The sequence below is a fragment of the Saccopteryx leptura genome, chromosome 3, assembly GCF_036850995.1.
Source record: "Saccopteryx leptura isolate mSacLep1 chromosome 3, mSacLep1_pri_phased_curated, whole genome shotgun sequence".
Taxonomy (NCBI): Eukaryota; Metazoa; Chordata; class Mammalia; order Chiroptera; family Emballonuridae; genus Saccopteryx; species Saccopteryx leptura.
This window is the reverse complement of record NC_089505.1, coordinates 67703576-67728067: the sequence shown is the minus strand read 5'-3', so window position 1 is coordinate 67728067 and position 24492 is coordinate 67703576. Positions and strand designations below refer to the sequence as shown.

Genomic DNA, 24492 nt, shown 5'->3' with positions numbered 1-24492 from the left:
GTGTGCCATGGCTCCCACCTCGTGCAAGCCTGCACCTGCAGGCCAGGGTCTCTGCTCCCTTAAGCCCTTCTGGGGACCACAGGTGACCCGAGGAGGTGGGAGAAATGCCAACAGAGGACCTGACTCCATCCATACCTGGGCTCTCATCCTGCTTAGCTCTGACCCTGCTGGGCAAGAGGCTCCACCTGTGAGTCTCAGTTTCCCCTTCTGCAGCACCAATGCTTTTTTTTTTTTAATTTAAGTGAGAGGAAGGGACACAGAGAGACAGACTCCTATATGTGCCCAGACAGTGATCCACGTGGCTACCCCTGTCTGGGGCCAATGCTCTGCCCATCTGGGGTCAGACTCACAACCCAGCTATTTTCAGTGCCTAAGACAGAGGCTCCAGGGAGCCATCCTCAGTGTCCAGGGCCAATGAGCTCGAATCAATCAAGCCATGGCTGGGGGAGAGGTGAAGCAGATGGTTACTTCTCCTGTGTGCCCTGACCAGGAATTGAACCTGGGACATCCACATGCTGGGCCAATGCTCTACCACTGAACCAACCGGCTAGGGCCTACCAATGCTCTTTTTAAAGATTTTATTTATTGACTTTTTTTAGAGCGGGGGTGGGGGGAAGAGAGGCATAGTGGAGGAGCAGGAAACATCAACTAACAGCTATATGTGCCTTGACTGGGCAAGCTTGGGATTTCGAACTGGCGACCTGAGCATTCCAGGTTGATGCTCTATCTACCGCATCACCACAGGTCAGGATACAGCACCAATATTCTTTAGGTTTATCACAGGCAGAGACAGTTCAGGAACCTTCCTCAGTGACACCATGAAACCTGGCCTTCCCACGGAACAGTCTGAGTGCCTGAGAGAGACAGAGGCCAATCACAAGCTCATATAAACCCCAATAACTGCCATTTCCTGGGATGTGAGGCAGCACCATGTGGACAGATCAGCTGTTAAGTGTTCCAGCAAAAGTGTGGTGCTACTGGCTGGGTAGCTCAGTAGGTTAGAGTCTGACCCTGATACACCAAGGTTGCAGGTTCAATCCCCAGTCAAGGCACACATAGGAAACAACCAGTGAATGAACAACTAAGTGGAACAACAAATAAATGCTTCTGCCTCTCTCTCTCTCTCTCTCTCTCCTCTCCCTGTCCCATCTCTTTTTTTTAAAATGATTTTTAAAATTTTTTATTTTATTTTATTTATTCATTTTAGAAAGGAGAGAGAGAGGGAGAGAGAGAGAGGAGAGACAGAGAGAGAGAAGGGGGGAGGAGCAGGAAGCATCAACTCCCACATGTGCCTTGACCAGGCAAGCCCAGGGTTTCGAACTGGCAACCTAAGCATTTCCAGGTTGACGCTTTATCCACTGCGCCACCACAGGTCAGGCTCCCCTGTCCCATCTCTTTAAAGTAAAAAAAAAAAAATCAACCAATAAATACATAAATAAGTAGAACTGATGTTTCTCTCTCTCTAAATATCAATCAATCAATAAAATTTTTTTAAAAGATCAAAAATGTACCAGGAATTCAGAAAGAGTTAAAGGACACAAGACAGCAAACAGCCAGATGTAGAAAGTGGGACACCCTCCTGGTTTCTTCAAAAGCAGGTAGTGGGGGCCCTGGCCAGTTAGCTCAATCGGTTAGAGCATCGTCCAAAAACAACAAGGTTGCAGGTTCAATCCCAGGTCAAGGGAAGCAACCAGTGAATGCACAACTAAGGGGAACAACAAATGAATGCTTCCTCTTTCTCTCCCTCCACCCCCTTCCTTTCTGTCTCTCTAAATAAAAAAAATTAATAAAAATAAAAATAGTTTTTTAAAAAAGCAGGCAGTGGGCCTGACCAGGCGGTGGTGCACTATATAGAGCAGGGGTCCCCAAACTACAGCCCGCGGGCCGCATGCGGCCCCCTGAGGCCATTTACCCAGCCCCTGCTGCACTTCTGGAAGGGGTACCTCTTTCACTGGTGGTCAGTGAGAGGGGCAAAGCGCAGCGTTGCTCACATACAGTACTACTTCCAGTGACGCGGGACACACGCATCATGGCTCCGGAAGCGTGTCATATCACTTGTTACAGCTATCAGTGACAAATATGGAATCGGACATTGACCATCTCATTAGCCAAAAGCAGGCCCATAGTTCCCATTGAAATACTGGTCAGTTTGTTGATTTAAATTTACTTGTTCTTTATTTTAAATATTGTATTTGTTCCCGTTTTGTTTTTTTACTTTAAAATAAGATATGTGCAGTGTGCACAGGGATTTGTTCATAGTTTTTTTTATAGTCCGGCCCTCCAACAGTCTGAGGGACAGTGAACTGGCCCCCTGTGTAAAAAGTATGGGGACCCTTGGTATAGCGCATCTGACTGGGATGTGGAGGACCCAAGTTAGAGACCCTGAGGTCGCCAGTTTGAGTGTGGGCTCATCTGGTTTGAGCAAGGCTCACCAGCTTGAGCCCAAGGTCACTGGCTCAAGCAAGGGGTCACTTGGTCTGCTGTAGCCCCCTGGTCAAGGCACATATGAGAAAGCAATCAATGAACAACTAAGGTGCTGCAATGAAGAATTGATGTTTCTCATCTCTCTCCCTTCCTGTCTGTCTGTCTGTCTGTCCCTATCTGTCCCTCTCTCTGACTCTGTCTCTGCCACACACAAAAAAATTTGTTACAAACAGCTGCGTGAAAGCCAATGTCCTGGAATAAGGGGGTAAATCTTCCAGATTAAGAAAGATTTATGAGAAATAATAATCAAATTCAATACTAGTATTTTTTTTAAATTTTTATTTATTTATTTATTATAGAGACAGAGAGTGAGTCAGAGAGAGGGATAGACAGGGACAGAGAGAGATGAGAAGCATCAATCATTAGTTTTTCATTTCGCATTGCAACACCTTAGTTGTTCATTGATTGCTTTCTCATATGTGCCTTGACTGCGGCCTTCAGCAGACCGAGTAACCCCTTGCTGGACCCAGCGACTTTGGGTTCAAGCTGGTAGGCTTTTTGCTCAAACCAGATGAGCCCGTGCTCAAGCTGGCGACCTCGGGGTCTCGAACCTGGGTCCTCTGCATCCCAGTCCGACGCTCTATCCACTGCGCCACCGCCTGGTCAGGCAATACTAGTATCTTGACTAGATCCTAGTTTTAACTGACAGTGGAAGATATTACGGGGAAATCAGGAAACATGTAGTATCAGAGAACATTAGGAAATCACTGTTACTTTGAAGTATGAGCAGAAAATTTCTGTTGGGAATGAAAATTGCCCTAGTTTTGAGAAATGTATAATGTTTAAAAGCAAAACAGCATGTTTGTAATCACCTTGTAAATATGTCAGGAATATATAACAAAACAAAAGCATATTCTCTACTTGTTTGTATGTTGGAAAATTTTCCATAATACTTGTTGAAAAATAATCATGTGGGGCCCTGAAGCAACCGTCTGCTTCTCTTCCCCTCCCTCTCTCTTCTCACAGCCAGTAGCTCAACTGGTTCAAACATTGCCTCAGGCACTGAGGCTAGCTCAGTTGATTGGAGCATTGGCCACAGACAGGTTGCGGGGTCAGGGCGCAAGTGGGAGTTTGTCTCTTTATCTTCCCTCCTCTCACTTAAAAAAAATGACTTGAAACTGACCTGGAGACAGCCCTCCTTGCCCAGTTCAGCAGCAGAGCGCTGAGGTGCCTACCCTGGCACGTCCCAAAGTTTTAAGGTTGAGTTACTGAGATGGAAGTAGGCTTAGGTTCTCCCTAAACCCAAACCCTACTTTACAGCATGAAAAAAAGCCAGAAAGGGCAAGGGGCTTCCACAGGGCCACATGACTAGCCTTCATAGGCTCATAGGGAACTTTGGAGTTGTCTACATCACACACTCAATTACAGTGTGTGCGCACACACACACACACACACACAAGCATGCATAGGCATGCATACATACAGAGATGCACGCATAAGCACAAACATGCATGGGCACATATATCACAAATGCATGCACATGGGCATGTGTGCACACAAGACACGGATGCAAAGACATGCAGACATGCATGCATACACATATCCACACAAAAATGTATGTATGCACAGGTATGCATGCATACTGACACACATCAATGCATACATAGGCATGCACACAGTCATGCATGCAGACATACATGCGCACAGACACACAGAGATACCCTTGCATACAAGTGGGTGGCTATGAAGATTTAGGGCTGAATTGAAGGGAACTGGTTTATCAGACAGCTACTACGTGCTGAGCATCTCGGCACAGGGTCCCTCAATGCTATCTGTGAGTCAGATAGCTGAGGCTGCCATGGTAGAGGGAGGGGCTTAGAGCATAGATTCTGAAGACAGGTGCCGCCTCTCAGTCACTAGCCAGGCCCGGAAAGGCCACATCCCATCTCCAAGCCTGTTTCCCTGTTTGTATATTGCAGGGGCGGTTCCCCTCACCAGACATTCCGATGTAGGACCTGGCTCACTGTGGGTGCTTCATTCATGCCTCATGGTCATGACACTGAGGATATGACAACCCCTAACAGAGCTACTGTACTTCAAAGGGCACAGCCTGGGGACTGCTGGGTGACCTCAGGCAAGGGCCACCCCTCTCCTAGCCTGGATCTTCTCGTCTATAAAACAGGACTAACAGCCTCTATGTTACAGGCAGGAGGAGTGTGAGTGCAGCTCAGAGAGACCCTGGCCCCCAGATCAACCGACACCAGTGACTGTCTGACTCTGTGGGCTACGCAGGGTGGTCTCCCTCCTGGCCGGACCCAGGGCTCAGGGCTGCCCATGATGCAGCCGGGGAGCAGGGTTGGAGGCCCCGGCCACAGAGGGACCCGACCCAGGCCCCGGTCCCCGGCTGAAGTTGGGCGGTACCTGGTGGGGGGTAGCACTGCAGCAGCCGAAGGAGTTTCACGGAGAGCCAGGGAGCCGGGACGAAGTAGTAGGTGTAGTCTTGGAGGTCAGTGGAGGCCGAGGAGACGATCTAGGCGCAGGAAAAGGGAGGTGAGGGTGTGGGCAGGAGCAGCAGTATAGAGTGGAGCAAACGCTCCCTTTGCAAGGGGGTGCAGGACACTGAGGCTCGGGGAGGAGAGGCTGGAAGCTGCGGGCACACGGAGAGGGACTGGGAGGGTCTGGGACAGGGCCTGGGTTGGCGGGCGGGCAGGAAGCCTCTGCCAGTCAAGACTCCCCACTGTGAGCTCCTGACTCCCACTCTGCACCCCCCAAACCCTGGCCTCATCCACCAGCATACATCATAGCCACTCACTGGAGACTGCTTCTCTGCAGTTCTCCCCCAAAACTGGGAGCTGCTCAGGGGCAGAAATTGGGTCCCCGGGCCTAATATAGCTCCGACACAAGAAAGGCTCAGGGACTAGATGGAGAATTAGTGAAAGGGTGTGTGACTTTGGTTCCTCACAGCAAACTCCTATTCAACCTTAAAAACCCCTTTTCCAAGAAGCATTCCCACCAAGCTCTGTGCCACCTCCATGATGGTATTATGCTCTATCCACCCCGTTGTTGCTTTCTGTGTCTCCCTCACCAGGCTGGTGCACAGGACCATTCAGATGTGTGGTGAATGAATAGAAAAGTGATTGAATGAATGAACTGGTGTGTTATTCTCTTGCTTGAGAATTCAGGCCTCTTCTTACCTGCCCAGAAAATGCTTATATTTATGCCAAGCCTCAGTGCAGGGACCACCTCCTCCAGGAAGACTTCCCAGATTTACAGGCTGGGTTAAGTGCTTCCTTTGGGGGCCTATAAAGCCCTATGCTACCTCCACAACAGCATAAACCACCCCTTTAATGATAATCTGTAACTGAGTCGGCCTGCCTTGCCACACATCCCTTCCTCCAACAAGACAGGGGCTGCTTGAAGGCCGACGCTTGACTCATCCGTGTCCCCTCCGCCCCCTCAGTCAGCCCACAGAGCCAGGCTTCAGGGCTTGTTCCCAGGACAGGGGCATGAACAGGATGAATGGGGATAGAAACACAGGAAGGAGGCCAGGGAGATGCCTGGGAAGAGGAGCAGAGGAAAAGCAGAGAATGCAGGAAGAAGAAAGAGACCCAGGGGGTAGGAGGGAGGCAAGAAACCAGGACAGCAGCTCTCACTTCCTAGATATGCCATGTGCCAGACCCTGTTCTAATACTTTATTAGAATACTGCTCACAAAAATTAAAGGATATTTCAAAGTGCACTTTCAAGATCAGGGAACATGGAGATACTTCAGTACTTTCAGCCTTTCGTATAGTGCATTTTCACCAATGAAATAAAAGTTGGTTTTATATCTCATTTATATCTCATTTGCGTAACTGAAACTTTCCTTGTCTTGATTTGACTTGTCGTTTGCTTTTCTGATGTTCTTGTTTAATAAAAAAAATAATAAAATGCTTCTTTTTTCATTGCTTCATATTCATTTTGAAATATTCCCTAATTTTTGTGAGCAATTAAGTCATAGCAGCTGTTATAAGGTGGGCACTGGTATCCCCATTAATCAGGAGGGACAAGTGAGGCCCAGAAATATGAAGCTCCTTGTGGCCAAGCCAGGATGAACTGAGCTCAGAGCCTGAGTTCAGTTGGCCTAACTACCAGTTGGCCTGCCTCTCAGGGAAAGCAAGGTGGTCCACAGAGGTGCCCTGGGAACAGAGATGCCAGGGCCACCACCTGCAGCCAGAGGCAAAACAATACCCACCCTGCTCAGGCGAGACACAGCCAGAGAGATGCATGTCTTGAAGTCATCCGGGTTCTTTTTGCAGAGACAGGTGATGAGGCTGACAGCAGCCGTGACCACGCCCTATAGGGGCAGATGGACAGCATGTCAGGGCTCTGATGGGCGGGTCAGACTGGGGATGAGTATGTAGGCTAGTCTCAGAGCAGAGACTCAGGAACACACAGGGGTGGGGTGGAAGATGGGTGTGCTTAGGGCTGTGCAGGTAAAACAGTGGTGTTTTGGGGCTCAGGGACAGGCCCAGCACTCACTTGGGTGTCTGACAAGCCGCTGGGAGGGCCCAGGAATCGGGGTGCAGGGTAGAGAGTGAGTGGGGACTATGGAGAAACTGGGCATATTGGGGATGAGGACAGGTCAGCATCTCCATGCTGACTCAGCAGGCAATGGGCGGTGGGGAACCTCCAGATGTCAGAAACAGAGGCTGGGATTTCTGAGGCGATGGATGCGTGTTGGTGTTGTGGACACTGGACAGGACCCCTGGACAGCCAGGGACAAAGGTGGAGGGTTTCAGGACACTTGGGTGAATAATAAGTACTGGAAAAACTAGACCAGGGTCTCTAGGGGCCTGGGTAAAGAGAGGGACAGAGGTGGGGGCCTCAGGCATCCAGGGCAGGGGTGGGACTCCCTGAGCCTCCAGGTGGACATCAAGGGCAGAGAAGGGTCTGGGGATAGCAGCATAGGGCCTCACCATGTGCTGGTCATTGAGCAGGTGTACAACACGAGCCGTCCACTCGCCCATGGGCACCAGGTCAGGCGAGGCCTTGTAGAGCCGCAGCAGACACAAGGCCGCACTCTGCTTCACGCTGTCCATGCTGTCTCTGCAGGGGACAGACACAAAGTGGGGTCAGTGCGACCCTAGCCCCACACACTTCCTTCCCTCCTCGTTCTTCCCAGGAAGGGTGGTCAACAAGAGGCAGGGAACCCATGTGGACCAGGGTGCCATGTATACTGCTCTCTGGCCCCCATCTTAGCAGCCTGGTGGGGTCACCAGCAGAGCACAATGTCAGGCCTGGCTCTGAGCTTATTAATTAAGCACCTACTGGGCACCAGCGCTGCTGTAGCCACTGTGGACAGAAGGGTGGGCAGACTGGTCCAAGCGTCTGCCCTCACAGAGCTAACGCTCTAGCTGGGGCTGCCAGTGTCCATGCACACCGCCAACACTGCTGGGGCTCAGGGTTCTGACACAGACAGGGCGGCGATGAACATGGCAGGCCCTTCTGACATGGTTCCAGGTGAGTGGAAAACTGAGTAACTTACTGAGAATAGACAAAAATCTGCACAGAACGTCCCATCGTGGGGTGTTCCAAGTGATGGCACAAGAACATTGCCTGCCTGTCATCAGATTAAAACCGGGAAACAGCAGAGGGTCTGCTCATAAGACAATGCCGGGTTAATGGTGGGCCCTGACCTGCATCATTGCAGCTCACAGCTCAAGAGCCCTTCCTCTGGGCCACACTCTGTACCAAGTACTTCTGCATATCACACTATTTAACCCTCACCACAGCCCTCTAAGGAGGTGAATTCTATTATCGTCTCCAGTTACAGGCAGGGAAAAACATCCAGTCAAATAGCAAACCGAGGAGTAAGAGCTATTTATTAACTTGGTTAAGTTAAACAGAGACTGTGACACTATTTAGGTGAAGTTTAAAACTATGTAACGTGGGAGGCTGAGCCCAAATATAAAAGGACAAATAGTATGTGAAAATAATAACCACCGGATTTAGGCGACCAGGAGAAAGGAGGGGAAGATGGAGAGGTAATATGTGAAATATGAGGGAAAATTCAACTGCAACTGTTTCTTCTTTTTGAAAAAGGCATGGTACCGTGACTCAGCAATTCCACAGCTATTCACCTACATAAGAGAACTGAAAGCCAAGTCACACAAATGTGTATGTACATCAGATGCAATAGCCAAAAAGTGGAACTTTTTTTTTTTTTTTTTTGGTGACAGAGAGAGTCAGAGAGAGAGACAGACAGACAGGAAAGGAGAGAGATGAAAAGCATCAGTTCTTCGTTGCGACACCTTAGTTGTTCATTGATTGCTTTCTCATATGTGCCTTGACCGGGGGCCTTCAGCAGACCGAGTGACCACTTGCTCAAGCCAGCGACCTTGGGCTAAAGCTGGTGAGCTTTATTCAAATCAGATGAGCCCATGCTCAAGCTGGTGACCTCGGGGTCTTGAACCTGGGTCCTCTGCATCCCAGTCGGATGCTCTATCCACTGCGCCACCGCCTGGTCAGGCCAAAGTGGAACCTTTTTTTATGAATAAATAAATAACATGTGGTCCATCCCACAATGGAATCTTATTATTCAATCATAAAAAGGAATGAAGTTCTGGCCCTGGCTGGGCAGCCCACCTGGTAAGAATGTCATTCTGACATGCAAAGGCTGTGGGTTTGATCCCTGGTCAGGGCACATACAAGAATCAACCAATGAATGCATAAAAAATAAGTGGAGCAAAAAATAAATAAATAAATAAGTGGAGCAACAAATTGATGTTTCTTTCTCGCTCTCTCTCTCCCTTCTCTCTCAATATCCACACTGCAACACAGGCGAACCTGAAGGACATTATGCTGCGTGAAAGAAACCAGACAGAAAAGGACCACATATTGTATGATTTCATTTATATGAAATGTCCAGAACAGACCAATGGATAGAGACAGAAAGTAGATTAGCGGTTGCCCAGGGCTGAAGACAGAGGGAATGTGGAGTGGACTAATGGGCTTGGGGCTTCTTTCTGGGGTAATGGAAATGTTCCGGAATTAGTCAGCAGTGGTGTTTACACAACACTGTAACTATACTAAAAACTGTTGAATTGTACCATTTAAAATGGTTAAAACAGTAAACTTTGTTATGTGAATTTTTTTTTTTTTTTTTTTTTTTTTAATTTTTCTGAAGCTGGAAACGGGGAGAGACAGTCAGACAGACTCCCGCATGCGCCCGACCGGGATCCACCCGGCACGCCCACCAGGGGCTACGCTCTGCCCACCAGGGGGCGATGCTCTGCCCATCCTGGGCGTCGCCATATTGGAACCAGAGCCACTCTAGCGCCTGAGGCAGAGGCCACAGAGCCATCCCCAGCGCCCGGGCCATCTTTGCTCCAATGGAGCCTTGGCTGCAGGAGGGGAAGAGAGAGACAGAGAGGAAAGCGCGGCGGAGGGGTGAAGCAAATGGGCGCTTCTCCTGTGTGCCCTGGCCGGGAATCGAACCCGGGTCCTCCGCACGCTAGGCCGACGCTCTACCGCTGAGCCAACCGGCCAGGGCTGTTATGTGAATTTTATCTCACTTAAAAAAAAAAATCTGGCCCTGGCTTGTTGGCTCAGTGGTAGAGCATCCGCCTGGCGTGCAGGAGTCCCAGGTTCGATTCACGGCCAGGGCACATAGGAGAAGCACCCATCTGCTTCTCCACCCCATCCCCTCTCCTTCCTCTTTGTCTCTCTCTTCCCTTCCCACTGCCGAGGCTCCACTGGAGCAAAGTTGGCCGGGCGCTGAGGATGGCTCCGTGGCCTCTGCCTCAGGCGCTAGAATGGCTCTGGTCGCAACAGAGCATCGCCCCCTGGTGGGTGTGCTGGGTGGATCCCGGTCGGGCGCATGTGGGACTCTGACTGCCTCCCAGTTTGCAATTTCAGAAAAATACAAAAAAAAAAACAAAACAAAAAACTACCTAAAGAAAAGTTCCTCCAAGCCCCAGTCATGGTCAAGGCCGAGGTTCCAGCATGAAGAGCCCCGGCTGCACTGAGGGCCAGCCTGGCCCAAAGCTTCCGCAGGCACAGCCCCTTGGCACTCATTCCCTCGTACAAAATGGAACATCACCCATTATACTCAGACACATTTGTCACACTGTCCTCCTCTGTCCTCAGAGTGTGCCCAGTTCTCAGGCTCAGGGTGGCCAGTGTGACCTCTGTCTCACCTAAGCCAATGGTGACTTGCCTGTCTCTGTCTTGAAGAAACTGTCAGCAGCACTCACCATGACACCCCCCTGCCTCCTCCATGAAAGCCCCTTCTCCGTGCTCTGAGCCAGGGCCCCCTGTGCACCATCCTCCCGTCTTCCCTCCGGTCCTCCTCTCCCCTGCTCATGTCCGCCTTGAGGGACTTCACCAGGCAGGAGCTTTCATTACCAGCCATCCTGTACTGTCCAAAACATTGGTCCCCAGCCACACAGGGCTTCTGGGCACAGGGACTGTGGCAAGTCCCAACCACCTCATGCAACATGTGTATACATTACACACCAAGTTTCAAAGACTTAGCACAAAAAATATTGTAAGATAGCTCGTGGACAGGTTTGTTAATTCAGTGTTGAAAATGAAAAGATTTTGGTTATATTGGGTTCAATTAAAATATTAAAATTAGTTTCACCTAGCCTAACCAGGAGGTGGTGCAGTGGATAGAGCATCAGCCTGGGATGCAGAGGACCAAGGTTCAAAACCCCAAGGTAACTGGCTTGAGCGTGGCATCATAGATGTGACCCCATGGTTGCTGGCTTGAGCCCAAAAGTCGCTGACTTGAGCCCAAGGTCACTGGCTTGAGCAAAGGGGTCACACGTTCTGCTGTAGCCCCCCGATCAAGGTGCATATGTGAAAGCAATCAATGAAGAACTAAGGAGCGGCAACAAAGAACTGACACTTCTCATCTCTCTCCCTTCCTGTCTGCTGTCCCTGTCTCTGTCTCTCTGACTGGAATAAGTAAGTAAAATTAGTTTCAGCCGTTCGTTTTCACTCTAACGAGGCAACCAGAAGAGTGGAAGAGCACATGTGGTCCACACGGTATTTCTGTGCACAGTGTGGGCTCATGCAGGTCTCTTCCGGCCCCGACAACGCCATCCAACTGCCTGCCAGCCATCTCTAGAGGTCTAATAGGCACCTCAAATTCAACATGGCCTAACCCAACTCTGGGTCTTTCTCTCCCTTCCCTGGTTCTCCCCCAGGCTTCACTGTGCCACACTTGTTCAAATTCACACTTTTCACTTTCATGTAACCCATCCCTTGGGCTTAACTCTCAGAACACAGTCCTCCTGTAACTACCTTCACTGCGACAACCCACATCCCAGCCACCGTCAGCTGTGTCCTGGACAACAAGGACATCTCAATGGTCTCCCTGAAGTCTCTCCCCATAGCCCCCACGACCCCATTTTGTTTTTCTCTGAGCATTTGTCACTGTCTAAACTTATGTTACTTACACATAAACTCCCCAAGGGTGGGCACAATGGTCCTGGCTGCTCACTCCTGCCTCCTGCTTAATGCCCACAGTGCAGATGCTTCAGAAATATTTGCTGGATGACCTCCTGCTGCAGCAGTCACAGCCCTCCACGTCATTCCCCTTTCCACAGCCAACGATTCCTCCTCATGGAGGCCTCAGCCTGATGCCACTTCCTCTGGGAAGCCCTCCCTGATCCTGCAGGTTAGGTCAGGTTCCCCTACGAATGCCCTTAGGGGCTCCATTTCCCTACAGCATGGTTTTGAGAGGAATTAAAAGCTTCATCCTGCAATTATCCCATCAACATTATCTCTCCATTCTGTACCATGAATGCTGGGAGGACAATGACCACATCCATCTCTGGTCAGGTCTATTTCCCCAGCAATCGGCATAATGCCTTGCACATAGTAGATGCTCACTAGATGTTTGCTGAGTGAATGAATGGAGAAGATGTAGAATTTCTGGACGGCTGTCACCTACATAACTGGAGTTTATCACTGTGTCCTGGACAACAAGGACATCTCAATGGTCTCCCTGAAGTCTCTCCCCATAGCCCCCACGACCCCATTTTGTTTTTCTCTGAGCATTTGTCACTGTCTAAACTTATGTTACTTACACATAAACTCCCCAAGGGTGGGCACGTTTATGTGAACGTGCATGCTACACGTTCAAGGTCAGCTAATCAGACAGACATCTCACTGGCTTTGCTGGGCACCTGCCTCATACTGTCGAGCCAGTCGGCTTGGCAAGATGAGAAGACACAACGACAGGGATGCCACCAGAGCCACTGGGGTTCCAAGCTCAGTGTGAGCTCCACATCCTGGCTGGGAGACCTTGGGCAGGTGACATTAACTTCTTGGAGCCTCAGACTTGCCTGGGCCGTGTCTCCCCATCCTCACCCCACCCAGCACAGGCCTCCGGTTCCTCACCCGGCCACCAGGATGCGGGGGATGTCCGCGGCAAAGGCCTCGCCCATCTCACGGCTGCCCACATTGGCGATGCAGTGCAGGGCCAGACACATAAAGGTAGGGTTGCGGCTGGCCAGGTCATTTTTGATGGCATTGTTGATGAGCCGGATCAGCTCGGAGTTTGAGTTCACCAGCACCGAGATGAACAGGTAACCCTGCACAGGAGGGAGAGTGGAGGAGGGGAACATTGTGGTTATTCTCATGCCCTGAAGCCTATAATTCCAGACCCCTCCTCCCTCAGAACCGGGAGTGAGGCCCCAGCCTCTCGTCCCAGACTCACTATCTGCTTCTCTGTGTACTTGTTGGAGCTAAGCAGGTTTACCGCTTCCATGTGCCCAAAGTCAATGTCATGGCCAAGCAGGAAGATGAAGAGCAGCTTACACACATATTTTTTCTTACTGTAGCCATCCAAGGCTTTGTCCCCTTGGGCCAGAGGAAGGAGGAAAGAGGAGGAAAAATGAGGAAGGATCACACCTGCAAGTCCCAGGAGTCCCAGCCCCCAGACCCGTCTTCCTTTGGACCCAGGAGTCCAAACCCCCACTTACCTTTGAACTTGGAGCGGATATTGGCCAGTTCCTTGTTGATTCTCTTAATCTCTGCCTCCTTGCTCTTACCTGGGAAAGAGAGGCAGGGGTGCTGATGAGGGACCTGGAGAGCTGAGCCACGGGCCCTCACTTTCCTTGGCAAGGTCTCTCTCAGCTGAAAGGGCAGAGCTTTCGCCACCCTGGGGCCCTGCCCCTGCGCCTGCTGCCGAGGACAGGCCTGGGCCCCCTGTCGAGCTGGGAGCTACAGGGAGGTGATAAGCAAGGCTCATTGATCTCTCCAGCCCAGAGGAGAAGGCTGGTACCCACACCAGGCCGATCCCTGACTTCCTTCTCTCACTGTGGCCCCTGAACTGTACTCTTCCTGGGAGCCCCAGTTCCCACCCACAGCTCTGGTTACTCCTGCACCAGCCCCAGCACTGGGCTGACATAAAGTACATGACAAAGAAAGGAATAAATGAATGAATGGCTCGGCTGCCTTCTAGCTGTTCCTCAGAACCGTCACCCCCGCCACGTCCCCACTGCGCAGTGTCTGCTGAAAACCTGCTTCCCCAGCTTCCCACGTCAGTGAAGGTCCCCCTGCCACCCAGTCACCAGGTCAGACCGTGGGTGCCGAACTACTTCTTGCACGGACTGAGGCAGCAGCCATCAGCCAGGCGGCTCCCGAGCACCTGAAGCACGGCTGTGCCAAACGAAGGTGGGCTCTAAGGGGTAAGGCCACCAGATTTCAATGACTGAGTGTGGGGGAAAAAATAGTGAAATACTCATAAAAATTTTTAAATGTTGATTACAAGTTAAAATGACACTATCTGGGGTGCATTAGCTATCATAAATGTATTATTAAAATTAATTTTGCCTGTTTCTACCTTCTACAAAAAGTGGGGCCACAGAAGTTAAAATGACAAGTGTGTGCTGTAGAAATGTTTACCTGAAACCAATGTATTCTTGTTGATCAATGTCACCCTGTTAAATTTAATTTTCTAGATTTTTTTATTCATTCATTTTTATTAGAGAGAGAGAGAGAGAGAGAGAGAGAGAGAGAAAAGATAGAACAGGAGGAGGAGCAGGAAGCATCAACTCCCACTTGACCAGGCAAGCCCGGGGTTTCGAACTGGTGACCTCAGTATTCCAGGTTGATGCTTTATCCACTGTGTCACCACAAGTCAGGCAAATTTAATTTTCTATATAAAATTTTTTTTTTTATATTTTTCGTTTGTAGGATCATTCTTTTTTTTTTTTTTAGATTTTATTTATTCATTATAGGGGGGGGGGGGGGAGAGAGAGAGAGAGAAGGGGGGAGGAGCAGGAAGCATCAACTCCCATATGTGCCTTGACCAGGCAAGCCCAGGGTTTTGAACCGGCAACCTCAGCGTTTCCAGGTTGACGCTTTTATCCACTGCGCCACTACAGGTCAGGCCATAAAATTATTTTTTTTAAAACCCACATGTGTGGCTCACATTGTAAGTCCACTGAACAGTGCTGTTCGAGGGCCTCCTCTGGGCTCTCACACTGCCTGAGTCACTTCTCTGAGAGCATATGTCATGGGTGTCTGGGTCTACCTCTGGCCCCCAGACCAGACCAGAAGCCAGGTGAAAACAGGGCCACCACCTGCCAATTTTTGAAGTAGCAACTCCATGTTCCAAGGCTTACCGAGTGCCTGAGCTCAGAAAAGGCACAAAGACGTGAATAAAGGCCCTAAAAAGCACCGAGGGACCCACTCCCCTACTCAGGAGGCAGTGGAGGGCCTGGGGATGTGGGTGGGTGGTCTGCGGAACCCAGAAGATCCAGGGCCAGCACTTCAGTAATGAGTCTGAGTTGGCCTGTGTGGCCCCATCAGCCATCTGATCCTCATTTATTAATTACGCGTTCCGTGAGGCCCTGGCGGCCAGGCCTGAGAGGGGCGATGCTGGGCACCAGGACCCAGTCAGAGCCCGTGCCTCTGACCTGCCTCAGGGACCCCTGGCCTGGTGGGGCAGAGGTGGGGGGCTTCATCCCCACACCTGGATGAGACTTTCAGAGATAGAGGTTGTCTGGGCACCACCTGGGGCCTCGCCAGAGGCTGTGGGAGGTGGGGACATTTGAGGAAGGCTGTGAAAGACGAGGAGGGCTCAGGAGCAGTTCACCAGCCAGCACAGCCAGAGCTACATGCTACGGGTGCCTGATCAGCGGCTGGCCCAGAGGTTAGGACAGCACCACCCTCCAGGCTCAGAAGCCCAGCGAGGGCCCACGGACACTACTGCACATGCTCTGTGCTATTCCTGAGAATGACCACAGTTGCTCCAAATGCCTGCCTAAAACCATTCTGTAGGGACCAGAAAAGAAATCTTATAAATGGATCACGTATCACAAAGGTGGTGCCTATAACCTTTACCACAGACGGATATTCGAACAGCAATTAAATTTTTGAGGCTAGAGACCTCTCTGGCCTTCACTTACACCTCTATTAAAAGCTTCAAGAGGCAGGTAAAACTAACATATGGTGTTGGGTTACCCAGTGGTGGTTATCCCTGGGAAGAGGAGGGGACTGGGAGGGTGCATGAGGGGTGCCAGGGAGCCAGGCAGGGATGCTGGTTCTGCATCTGGGGGCTGGTTCAATCAGAGAAAATTCATCATGCTGAACACATAATCTATGGGCTTTTTAAATAGATATTTCCATAGATATATATATGTATAAAAATCTATATGAAAATCATATACCAAAATATTTTCATAGAAATGTACTCAATTACACATAAAACAATATCAAACAGATATGGACAACTTAAAGACTACTTAGGCCCTGGCCGGTGGCTCAATGGATAGAGCATTCACCCTACATATGAACGTCCTGGGTTCAATTCCTGGTCAGGGTACACAGGAGAAGCGACCATCTGCTTCTCACCCCCTCCCCCACTTCCTCTTGCAGCCAGTGGCTGGACTGGTTCAAGCATGGCTCTGGGAAGTCCTCAGAGTGTGAAGCCTCAGGTGCTAAAAATAGCTCAGGACTCAAAGCATTGGCCCCAGATGGGCTTGCCGGGTGGATTCCGGCCAACGCACATGAGGGAGTCTGCCTCACTATCTCCCCTCCTCTCTCACACACACACACAAAGACTATTTAAACCCTGACTGGGTAGCTCGGTTGGTTGGAGCATCATGCCGATATGCTAAGGTTACAGATTCAATCCCTGATCAGGGCATGTTCAAAAATCAACCAATGAATGCATAAATAAGTGGAACAACAAATCAATGTTTCTCTCTCTCTTTCTGCCCCTACTCCCTGTCTAAAATCAATTAAAAAAAATTTTTAAATAAAAACTAAAGAATATCTATGTGTGTGTCGTTTTTCTTTAAAAATTTTTTAAAAATTGATTTTAGAGAGAGCAAAAGGGAAAGAAAGAAACATTGATCGGCTGTTCTACTTATTTATGCATTCATTAATTGAGTCCTGCATGTGCCCTGACCAGGAATCGAACCTACAACCCCGGCGCATAAGGACGATGCTCCAACCAACTGGGCAACCCAGACAGGGCCTGTTATTTTTTCTTTAACCTTTAAATTGTCCACATGTATTTGAAACTCTTTTGCATAACTGATATATTTTACCCTAGAAATGAATTCACAAAGTAAACAAAGCAGCAGGTCTCCAAAAGAGAAGAGGCTGCAGCCCTGGAGGGAGCGTCTTACTGGAGCACACAGCGCCTGCCAAGATCTAGAGGCAAGACGGCCCGGGTGCTCGGAGACAGCGCACCGGTGCTGCCGAGGGTCACCCTGGGTGAAGGGCTGCAGGCAGCTGTAACAGAGTGGCAATGGAAGCAAAGGCTTTCTGGCATCCAGGACAAGACAGTAACAGGGGAGTGAGTTTACCATCACAAGAAGCATGCAAGCATTTTAAACTCAGGGATAAGTCGTATCAGCCCGACTCTTAGAGATTACTAGCTTGGAGAGGAGGCTGACAGGGGCAATTCTGAGTATGGTACTCTGACATAGGCAAACACAATGGGGGCTGGGAGGCTGGAATCAGCTCCTGGGATGAGGCTGAAAGGGACCACAAGAGAAATCAGGGCAAGTGTGCTCTGGGCAGAGCCTCTGCGAAGGCCTGCAGGCTAGCACAGCAGGTGTGGCTGGACCATGCAGCCCCTCCTGGGATTCCTGAGCATACTGGGGCGTGGGAGCACGCAGGCCCTCTTCCACCTGTAGCTGCGACTGTAAGGGACATGTGAGTGGAAAGAGGCTACCCCCTTGCTACAGGTCAGAGCAGGAAACTGCTGACTGTGCTGAGGACGGGCCCTACCTTGAGGCTTCTGGTTAGGGGAGATAAAGCCCTTCCTAAGGCTTTAGGTCTAAGAGGCACAGGGGTGGATCTGTCACTGCCACCAAAGGCATCCCAACAATCCCGACTCTACCCCCCCCCCCCCCCCCGAAACCAAAGCATTTTTATGAAGGTAACACAGGTATAGTCAGGTCTCTCACTGCAAGAGTCTCCAGAGCCATAGACAACTATTTACAACACAAGGTAACAATGTTTCCATCTATACAATCCTGCCTTCATAGGTCTCCCACAGAAATCCAAGCAGCCCTGGGTCCTCAGAGAGGACTCTGGGAGATGATGCTTGCTGACTCTGAACCAGGATCCAACTCAGAATCTGTTGGCCCCGTGCGGCCAATACGGAAGTCACTAACCACATGTGGCCACAGGCCACTGCAAACATGGCCAGTGCGACTGAGGGACTGAATTCCCAATTTTATTTACTTTTAATAAATTTATATTGAAAGAAACCAATCCTCCATTCAGCTACTGCAAAAGTATGTTTAAAATAACTTGAGTACCCTATGAATCTAAGTTTTATGAACTCTTAATAAAAAGCAAATATTTCCAATGAAAATGCAGCCTTTGAATTGAGAAAGGAACACAAACTGTCCCATCAGTCATTTAAAAGCTACAGTAAAGTTCTTTTCACTGTTTTATCTTTTTGGAGCAGGGTTAGACTGTGCTCGTTATCCAAGTCATCACCATTCCTGAGAAAGAAAAAATTCTCCTTGAGCAACCAAGTCACACACTGTCATTCCCCAGCTGGAGGGCAGCTGCAAAATACCCTCCCTGAGTCGCCCCCAACATTAAGGTACACATGCTCAGCTGTAAACCCTCAATAGATCACAAGGCCAGTCCTAGGGGCAGGGAGGTGTGGCGGCTCCACTCCTAGTGGCATCCACAGGGTCCAGAGCAGTCCTGGTACAGGGAAGGTGTTGAAGGCAACTGTGGGGGAGGGGTCCTCAACATCACACTAATGATGGAGAACCACCAAAGAGGGGCTCATTCTTTCAGTTCTCTGCCCAATGGCCACAGGTCTCCTGTAAAAATCTGAGTCCAGCCTGACCTGTGGTGGCGCAGTGGATAAAGCGTCAACCTGGAAATGCTGAGGTCGCCAGTTCGAAACCCTGGGCTTGCCTGGTCAAGGCACATATGGGAGTTGATGCTTCCAGCTCCTCCCCCTCTTCTCTCTCTCTGTCTCTCCTCTTTCTCTCTCTGTCTCTCCCTCTCCTCTCTAAAAAAATGAATAAATAAATAAATAATTTAAAAAAAAAATCTGAGTCCAATCCTGTCCCTTCTCTGCTCCAAATCCCTCCTTGGCTACAACTGTGCTCAGAGTAAAAGCCAAAGTCCTCACTACAGCCTCCAGGCCCTGCACATCCACTAGAGCTCACTCGCTGATCAAAACTCCCCCTCTAGCCCTGGCCGGTTGGCTCAGCGGTAGAGCGTCGGCCTAGCGTGCGGAGGACCTGGGTTCGATTCCCGGCCAGGGCACATAGGAGAAGCGCCCATTTGCTTCTCCACCCCTCCGCCGCGCCTTCCTCTCTGTCTCTCTCTTCCCCTCCCGCAGCCAAGGCTCCATTGGAGCAAAGATGGCCCGGGCGCTGGGGATGGCTCTGTGGCCTCTGCCCCAGGCGCTAGAGTGGCTCTGGTTGCAACATGGCGACGCCCAGGAGGGTCGCAACATGGCGACACCCAGGATGGGCAGAGCATCGCTCCCTGGTGGGCAGAGCGCCGCCCCATGGTGGGCGTGCCGGGTGGATCCCGGTCGGGCACATGCGGGAGTCTGTCTGACTGTCTCTCCCTGTTTCCAGCTTCAGAAAAATGCAAAAAAAAAAAAAAAAAAAAACCTCCCCCTCTATCCCCTAACCTCTTTCTCCTTCTCAGTGAACTCCTCTTCCACTTCAAGCACAGTCCTGCCTCAGGGCTTTTGCACAAGCTGTTCCCTCTGCCAAAAATGCCCTCCAAATTTATGCAGGCCAATTCACCCACTAAATTCGATTCTTTGCTCCGACCACCACCTTTTCAGAAGACTCTGACCAGACTATAAGAACATCATCCTTAAACTTGTCCCTACACCCCCCCTTACCTGCCTTATTTTCCTCCAACACCCTCTGCCGCCTGCCTGAACACCTGAGTACTGCATACTTACTTGAATATTGGCCCATCTGCCCTCCTACAATGTGAACCCCAGAGAGGGGACTTTGGTTCACTGTTGTGGTTCTATTTCCTAGAACAGTGTCTGGCACTCAATCGGTACTCAGGAAAGGTTAGTTTATTTGTTCATTTACTCATTCATTCAAAGGGCAAACATCTCCTGAGGATTCCAGTGGGCCAGGCCCTGCAGTAGGCAGAACTGGGGACCCAGAGAAGGATCAGACCAGGGCCTATGCTCCAGAGGTTGGGGGAAATGTCACAGCACCCATTCACTACCTGAAAAACCTCTCCTCAGGCTTGGGGGGAGCTGGGGCCCAGAAGTGGCAGCTCTAGCCCCTGCCCTGGGGAGCTCCCACTCAGATAAGTGACTGCAAAGCCCATTCCCGCTAAGACAGGGCAGGACCACACCCGCAGGCTGCACTCAACCTCACCTCTCTTTATCTGCAGAATTTGCCCTTCCTGGCCCTCCTCAGAGCCTACCCTGCATCTCCTTCTAGATCTTTCTCTCTGAACTCCATTGTGCTCTTCAGATCCTCCAGCAGGATATCTCCACATCCTCCCCCTCCTCACCTCTTCATTTCTGAGCCCCACCTTATCCTGGTTTCTCTTGCCTCCTCTTCCCTCAGTCCTTCTTGAAACCCTCCAGTGATCTCAGGACAAACACTCTGTCCTCCTCTCCAGAGTCAGATCCAAGGCTTTAGCTCAGAGTCTTGCCCTGGCCACAGGACCTTTATACCTGCTGTCCCTCCACCTTCACAATTCTTCTCCACCTCCCTTGGCCTGGCTAACTCTCCCACATTGTCTGAGCAATGCCAACAGCCCCCACCCTCTCAACCTTGAGGCCCTCTACCTCACTGAACCTAGGACAGCTATAATATTTTTCTACTTAGGATATTAAGATATATAAATAAAAAGAAAACAAATTAAGGTAAAATTCACATACCATAAAGTTTACCACTTTAAAGTATACAATTCAGTGGTCTTTAGTATACCCAAAATGTTGCACAACCATCACCACCATCTCCTTCTAGAATATGTTCATCCACCCAAAAAGACATCCTGTGCTCATTAGCAGTCACTCCACATTCCACCATCCCTAGCCCTAGGCAACCACTAATCTACTTTCGGTCTCTATGGGTTTGCCTATCTGGACATTTCAGAGAAATGGAATCATACATTTTTGTGTGTATGGTTTCTTTCACTTAGAATGATGCTTGCCAGGTTTGACCATGGTGTACCATCTATCATAACTTCATTCTTTTTAATGGCTAAATATTATTCCATTGCATAAGTGGACATTTGTTTATCCATTCATCCGTCCATGGTCATTTGGGTTCTTTGTTTCCATTTTTTGGCTACTATAAATAACGCTGAGGTGAACATCTTAACAGGGCACAGATAAGTCTTTCCTACTCATCACTATGTTCCCAGCACCTATGATAAGGTTTGAAACATACCAGCCACTCATCCTATACTTGATGACAAAAGGAAGACTTGATTCCCCAGCGCCAATTTATCTGGTGAAACTACCTCCACTGCCCCCAAGTTGGAGGCTCCCCTTTGTCCTGCAACTTCCCTCTGGGGTCCTATAGTGACACAGGCCTGACTTCTCTTTCCTTTCCCACCACAACATCCAATCCCTTTGTAAATCCTTCAGAATAGATCCCAAACCCAAACACTTCTCCCCAATCCCTTCTCACCCCTGTCGAGCCTACACTATCACACCTGGACGCTTGCATCAGCCTCCTAATTCTTTCTCTACTTCCATGCCTGCTTCCAGTCTGTACTCCTCACAGCAGCCAGAGGAATTATGAATCATAAAAATAATAAAAAATAAAGTAAAATAATGCATCAATTAGCTCACATCCCTCCTGTGCTCACAGCCTAACCAGGAAGGCCGAAGTGCTCACAGTGACCCATAAAGCCCTACACAATCCCTGTCCCCTCTCTGCCCTCAGCTGCCATCTCTCTTCCTCCCTCCCTCCCTCAGCTCCAGCCGCATAGGACCCCTTGCTCCTATGTGAATACACACCAAGCATGTGCAACCTCAGGACCCTTGAACTCACTGTTCCCTTGCCTGGACCTCTCTCCTCCAAAATCCACAGAGCTTACTCCTTCATATGTCAGCATAGTGTGATACTGTATCATTTATTGCTGGTTCTCTGTGTTTATTTTTTATCTCCCTTATGCCATGGTGCTCCCAAGGGCAGGTGATCAAAAGTATTTGTCAAATGAATGAATGAACCTTCAAAGGAAGATGCTGTTATCTTGGGAGTTTGCAGACAAGCAAAGAGCCTCAGGGAAGATAAGTGACTTGCCAAGACTCACATGGCAGGCAGGTACCAGAGGCAACGCACATCAGCTTCTAACAGCTGTTCCCCCCACCTAGCTCACAACCCCTCATAGGTCCACCTCTTTCCATAACCATAGCATCTCTTCACCTGATACCCAATAGTTTCCACCCTTCCTTTTTTTTTTTTTTCCTTTTTTTTTTTTTTTTGTATTTTTCTGAAGCTAGAAACGGGGAGAGACAGCCAGACAGGCTCCCGCATGCGCCCGACCGGGATCCACCCGGTACGCCCACCAGGGGGTGACGCTCTTCCCACCAGGGGGCGATGCTCTGCTCCTCTGGTCGTCGCTCTGTTGCGACCAGAGCCACTCTAGCGCCTGGGGCAGAGGCCAAGGAGCCATCCCCAGCGCCCGGGCCATCTTTTGCTCCAATGGAGCCTCGGCTGTGGGAGGGGAAGAGAGAGACAGAGAGGAAGGAGAGGGGGAGGGGTGGAGAAGCAGATGGGTGCTTCTCCTGTGTGCCCTGGCCGGGAATCGAACCCGGGACTTCTGCACGCCAGGCCGACGCTCTACCACTGAGCCAACTGGCCAGGGCCAATCCACCCTTCCTTTTCATGAGTACCTAATACACAGCAGGTGCTTCCATACCTACTGAATTCTAAAATAATCATTGGGCACCTAACAGAGGCCACTCCTCAGATCCAGCAAAATAACAAGAACAGCAACCAACAACTGTCTAGTACCTGGAATGGGGCAAAGGCCCGTTCACGTACATTATCACAACAACTTCATTAGGAAGGTAAGATCAGCAGTCCCTCCTGACAGAGGAGGAAGCGGAGAGGTGAAGTCCCTCATTCAAGGTCACATGGTTAGGGAGTGACAGCACTTAAACCCAGGTCTGGTTGACCCCAAAGCCCATGCAAATATAGCCTCTGAAGCTCCTGACAGCTCCAAACACCAACACCACCCGCGCCGAGGAATTGGGAGCTGACTTGGCATCAGGCCTCCCATCATCACGACAATCCTTCCTGCTGATGATCACTGTCCCCATATTGATGTGGTCAGGCTCCAGATTCAGCAGTGTCCAGCTCTCTGAACCATGACCCCTCTCACGGACTAGTCTTCCTTTCCGGAACATCTCCTAAGCCCCACATTATAACGTCTTCTCCATTCCAGCACCCCCAGTCCCTGTCTCAGGTTCTCCTGAGAATCTCCACTTGCAATGTCTCCCCTGTGTACCTCTTGAGTCCCTCCTTTCCACTCAGTAATCCTTCTATCCCCTTCTCCACTGCCCTATCTCCTAAGCAATTCTCCATCCTGGAGCCCCTCTACCCCTCACCAGGGTCCCGCTATAGTCCTCCACCTTCCCATCTCTCCTCTCAAACCCCTGGGACTTTCTATCACTCCCAGGCCCTCTTTATGCACTAGCCCCTTCCCTCTATGACAGCCCCTCACTCGGGCCCTCAAGCACGGCCCCATTAGGTTTCCAGTGTTTCACATCCTCCCAGTCCCCTCCGGCGTCCTCCGGGTCTATCACTCCATGGGAACCCCGCACACACCCATGCACCTCTTTCCCTTTCTGTCTACATAAGGGATTCCTCTATTACGACCCCTAAGCCTATCATTCCTAGGAACACCTCTATGCACCCATCCTCGGAACCTTACTAACCTCCTCGCCTTTAAGACTCTCTCGGGCGCCTCTAGCCACTCCGTGTCGTCACCACAGGAGCCACTTTTAGGACACCCTAAGCCCCTTCATTCCCCACCCTTCAGAGTTCCCCCCTGGGCCCTATCTATCCTTTCCCTCTACGACCGCAACGGCTTTCTATCCCCCGGGCCCCTCTGTAACCCCCAAACCCGTCAATCTCATGTTCCCCCCCTCTAGTGTCCCCCGGCCGCGCTCTCACAGTTCCGGATGTCGGAGATGAACACTGCGAGCCCCCGCATCCCATCGCCCTTGGACACGGCCGGCATGATGGCGGCGGTGTCGGCTCCAGGCCTGGCCGGGCAGGGCACAGCGCAGCGGGGGCTGACAGGCGGGGACCGGGAGGAAAAGGACCCCAGGCAACGCCAAGGAGCGGAGCCGGCCGCGGGGGGAGGGCGGGCTGGCGAGCGGGAGGGCTGGGAGGCCGCAGCACCGCCCCCCACCCCTCCCCTCTCCTGTGCCGCCTGAGCTTTCAGCCGTACATTGGCTCAGGTTACTGCCGCTCAGACGCGAGCTCTTCCTCACGCCCTCTCTTATTGGCCTCAGGACAAAGGCACGCCGCTGCGATTGGTCCTGCGCCCCGCTATTTCCGTTTGGGTGGGGGCGTTGCCCAAAAGACGGGCGGAGTTCGACTACGTACTGGGGGGCCACCCCCTC

The 24492-nt window shown here is 50.6% G+C and overlaps 1 protein-coding gene across 2 annotated transcripts in view; it reads right to left on the bottom strand.

The window, feature by feature from the left end:
• AP2A1 (adaptor related protein complex 2 subunit alpha 1) overlaps positions 1–24262 on the bottom strand; it is a 31050-nt gene extending 6788 nt beyond the window's left edge. For both annotated transcript variants that reach the window (XM_066374033.1, XM_066374034.1), the window contains exons 1-7: positions 24038–24262; positions 13400–13468; positions 13135–13277; positions 12816–13009; positions 7382–7511; positions 6658–6759; positions 4846–4954 (exon numbers count right to left, since the gene is read on the bottom strand). In XM_066374033.1, coding sequence (XP_066230130.1) covers positions 4846–4954; positions 6658–6759; positions 7382–7511; positions 12816–13009; positions 13135–13277; positions 13400–13468; positions 24038–24104 — 814 coding nt within the window. In that variant the 5' untranslated portion in view covers positions 24105–24262. The remainder of the gene's footprint in view (positions 1–4845; positions 4955–6657; positions 6760–7381; positions 7512–12815; positions 13010–13134; positions 13278–13399; positions 13469–24037) is intronic.
• Between the last annotated feature and the right edge of the window lie 230 nt (positions 24263–24492).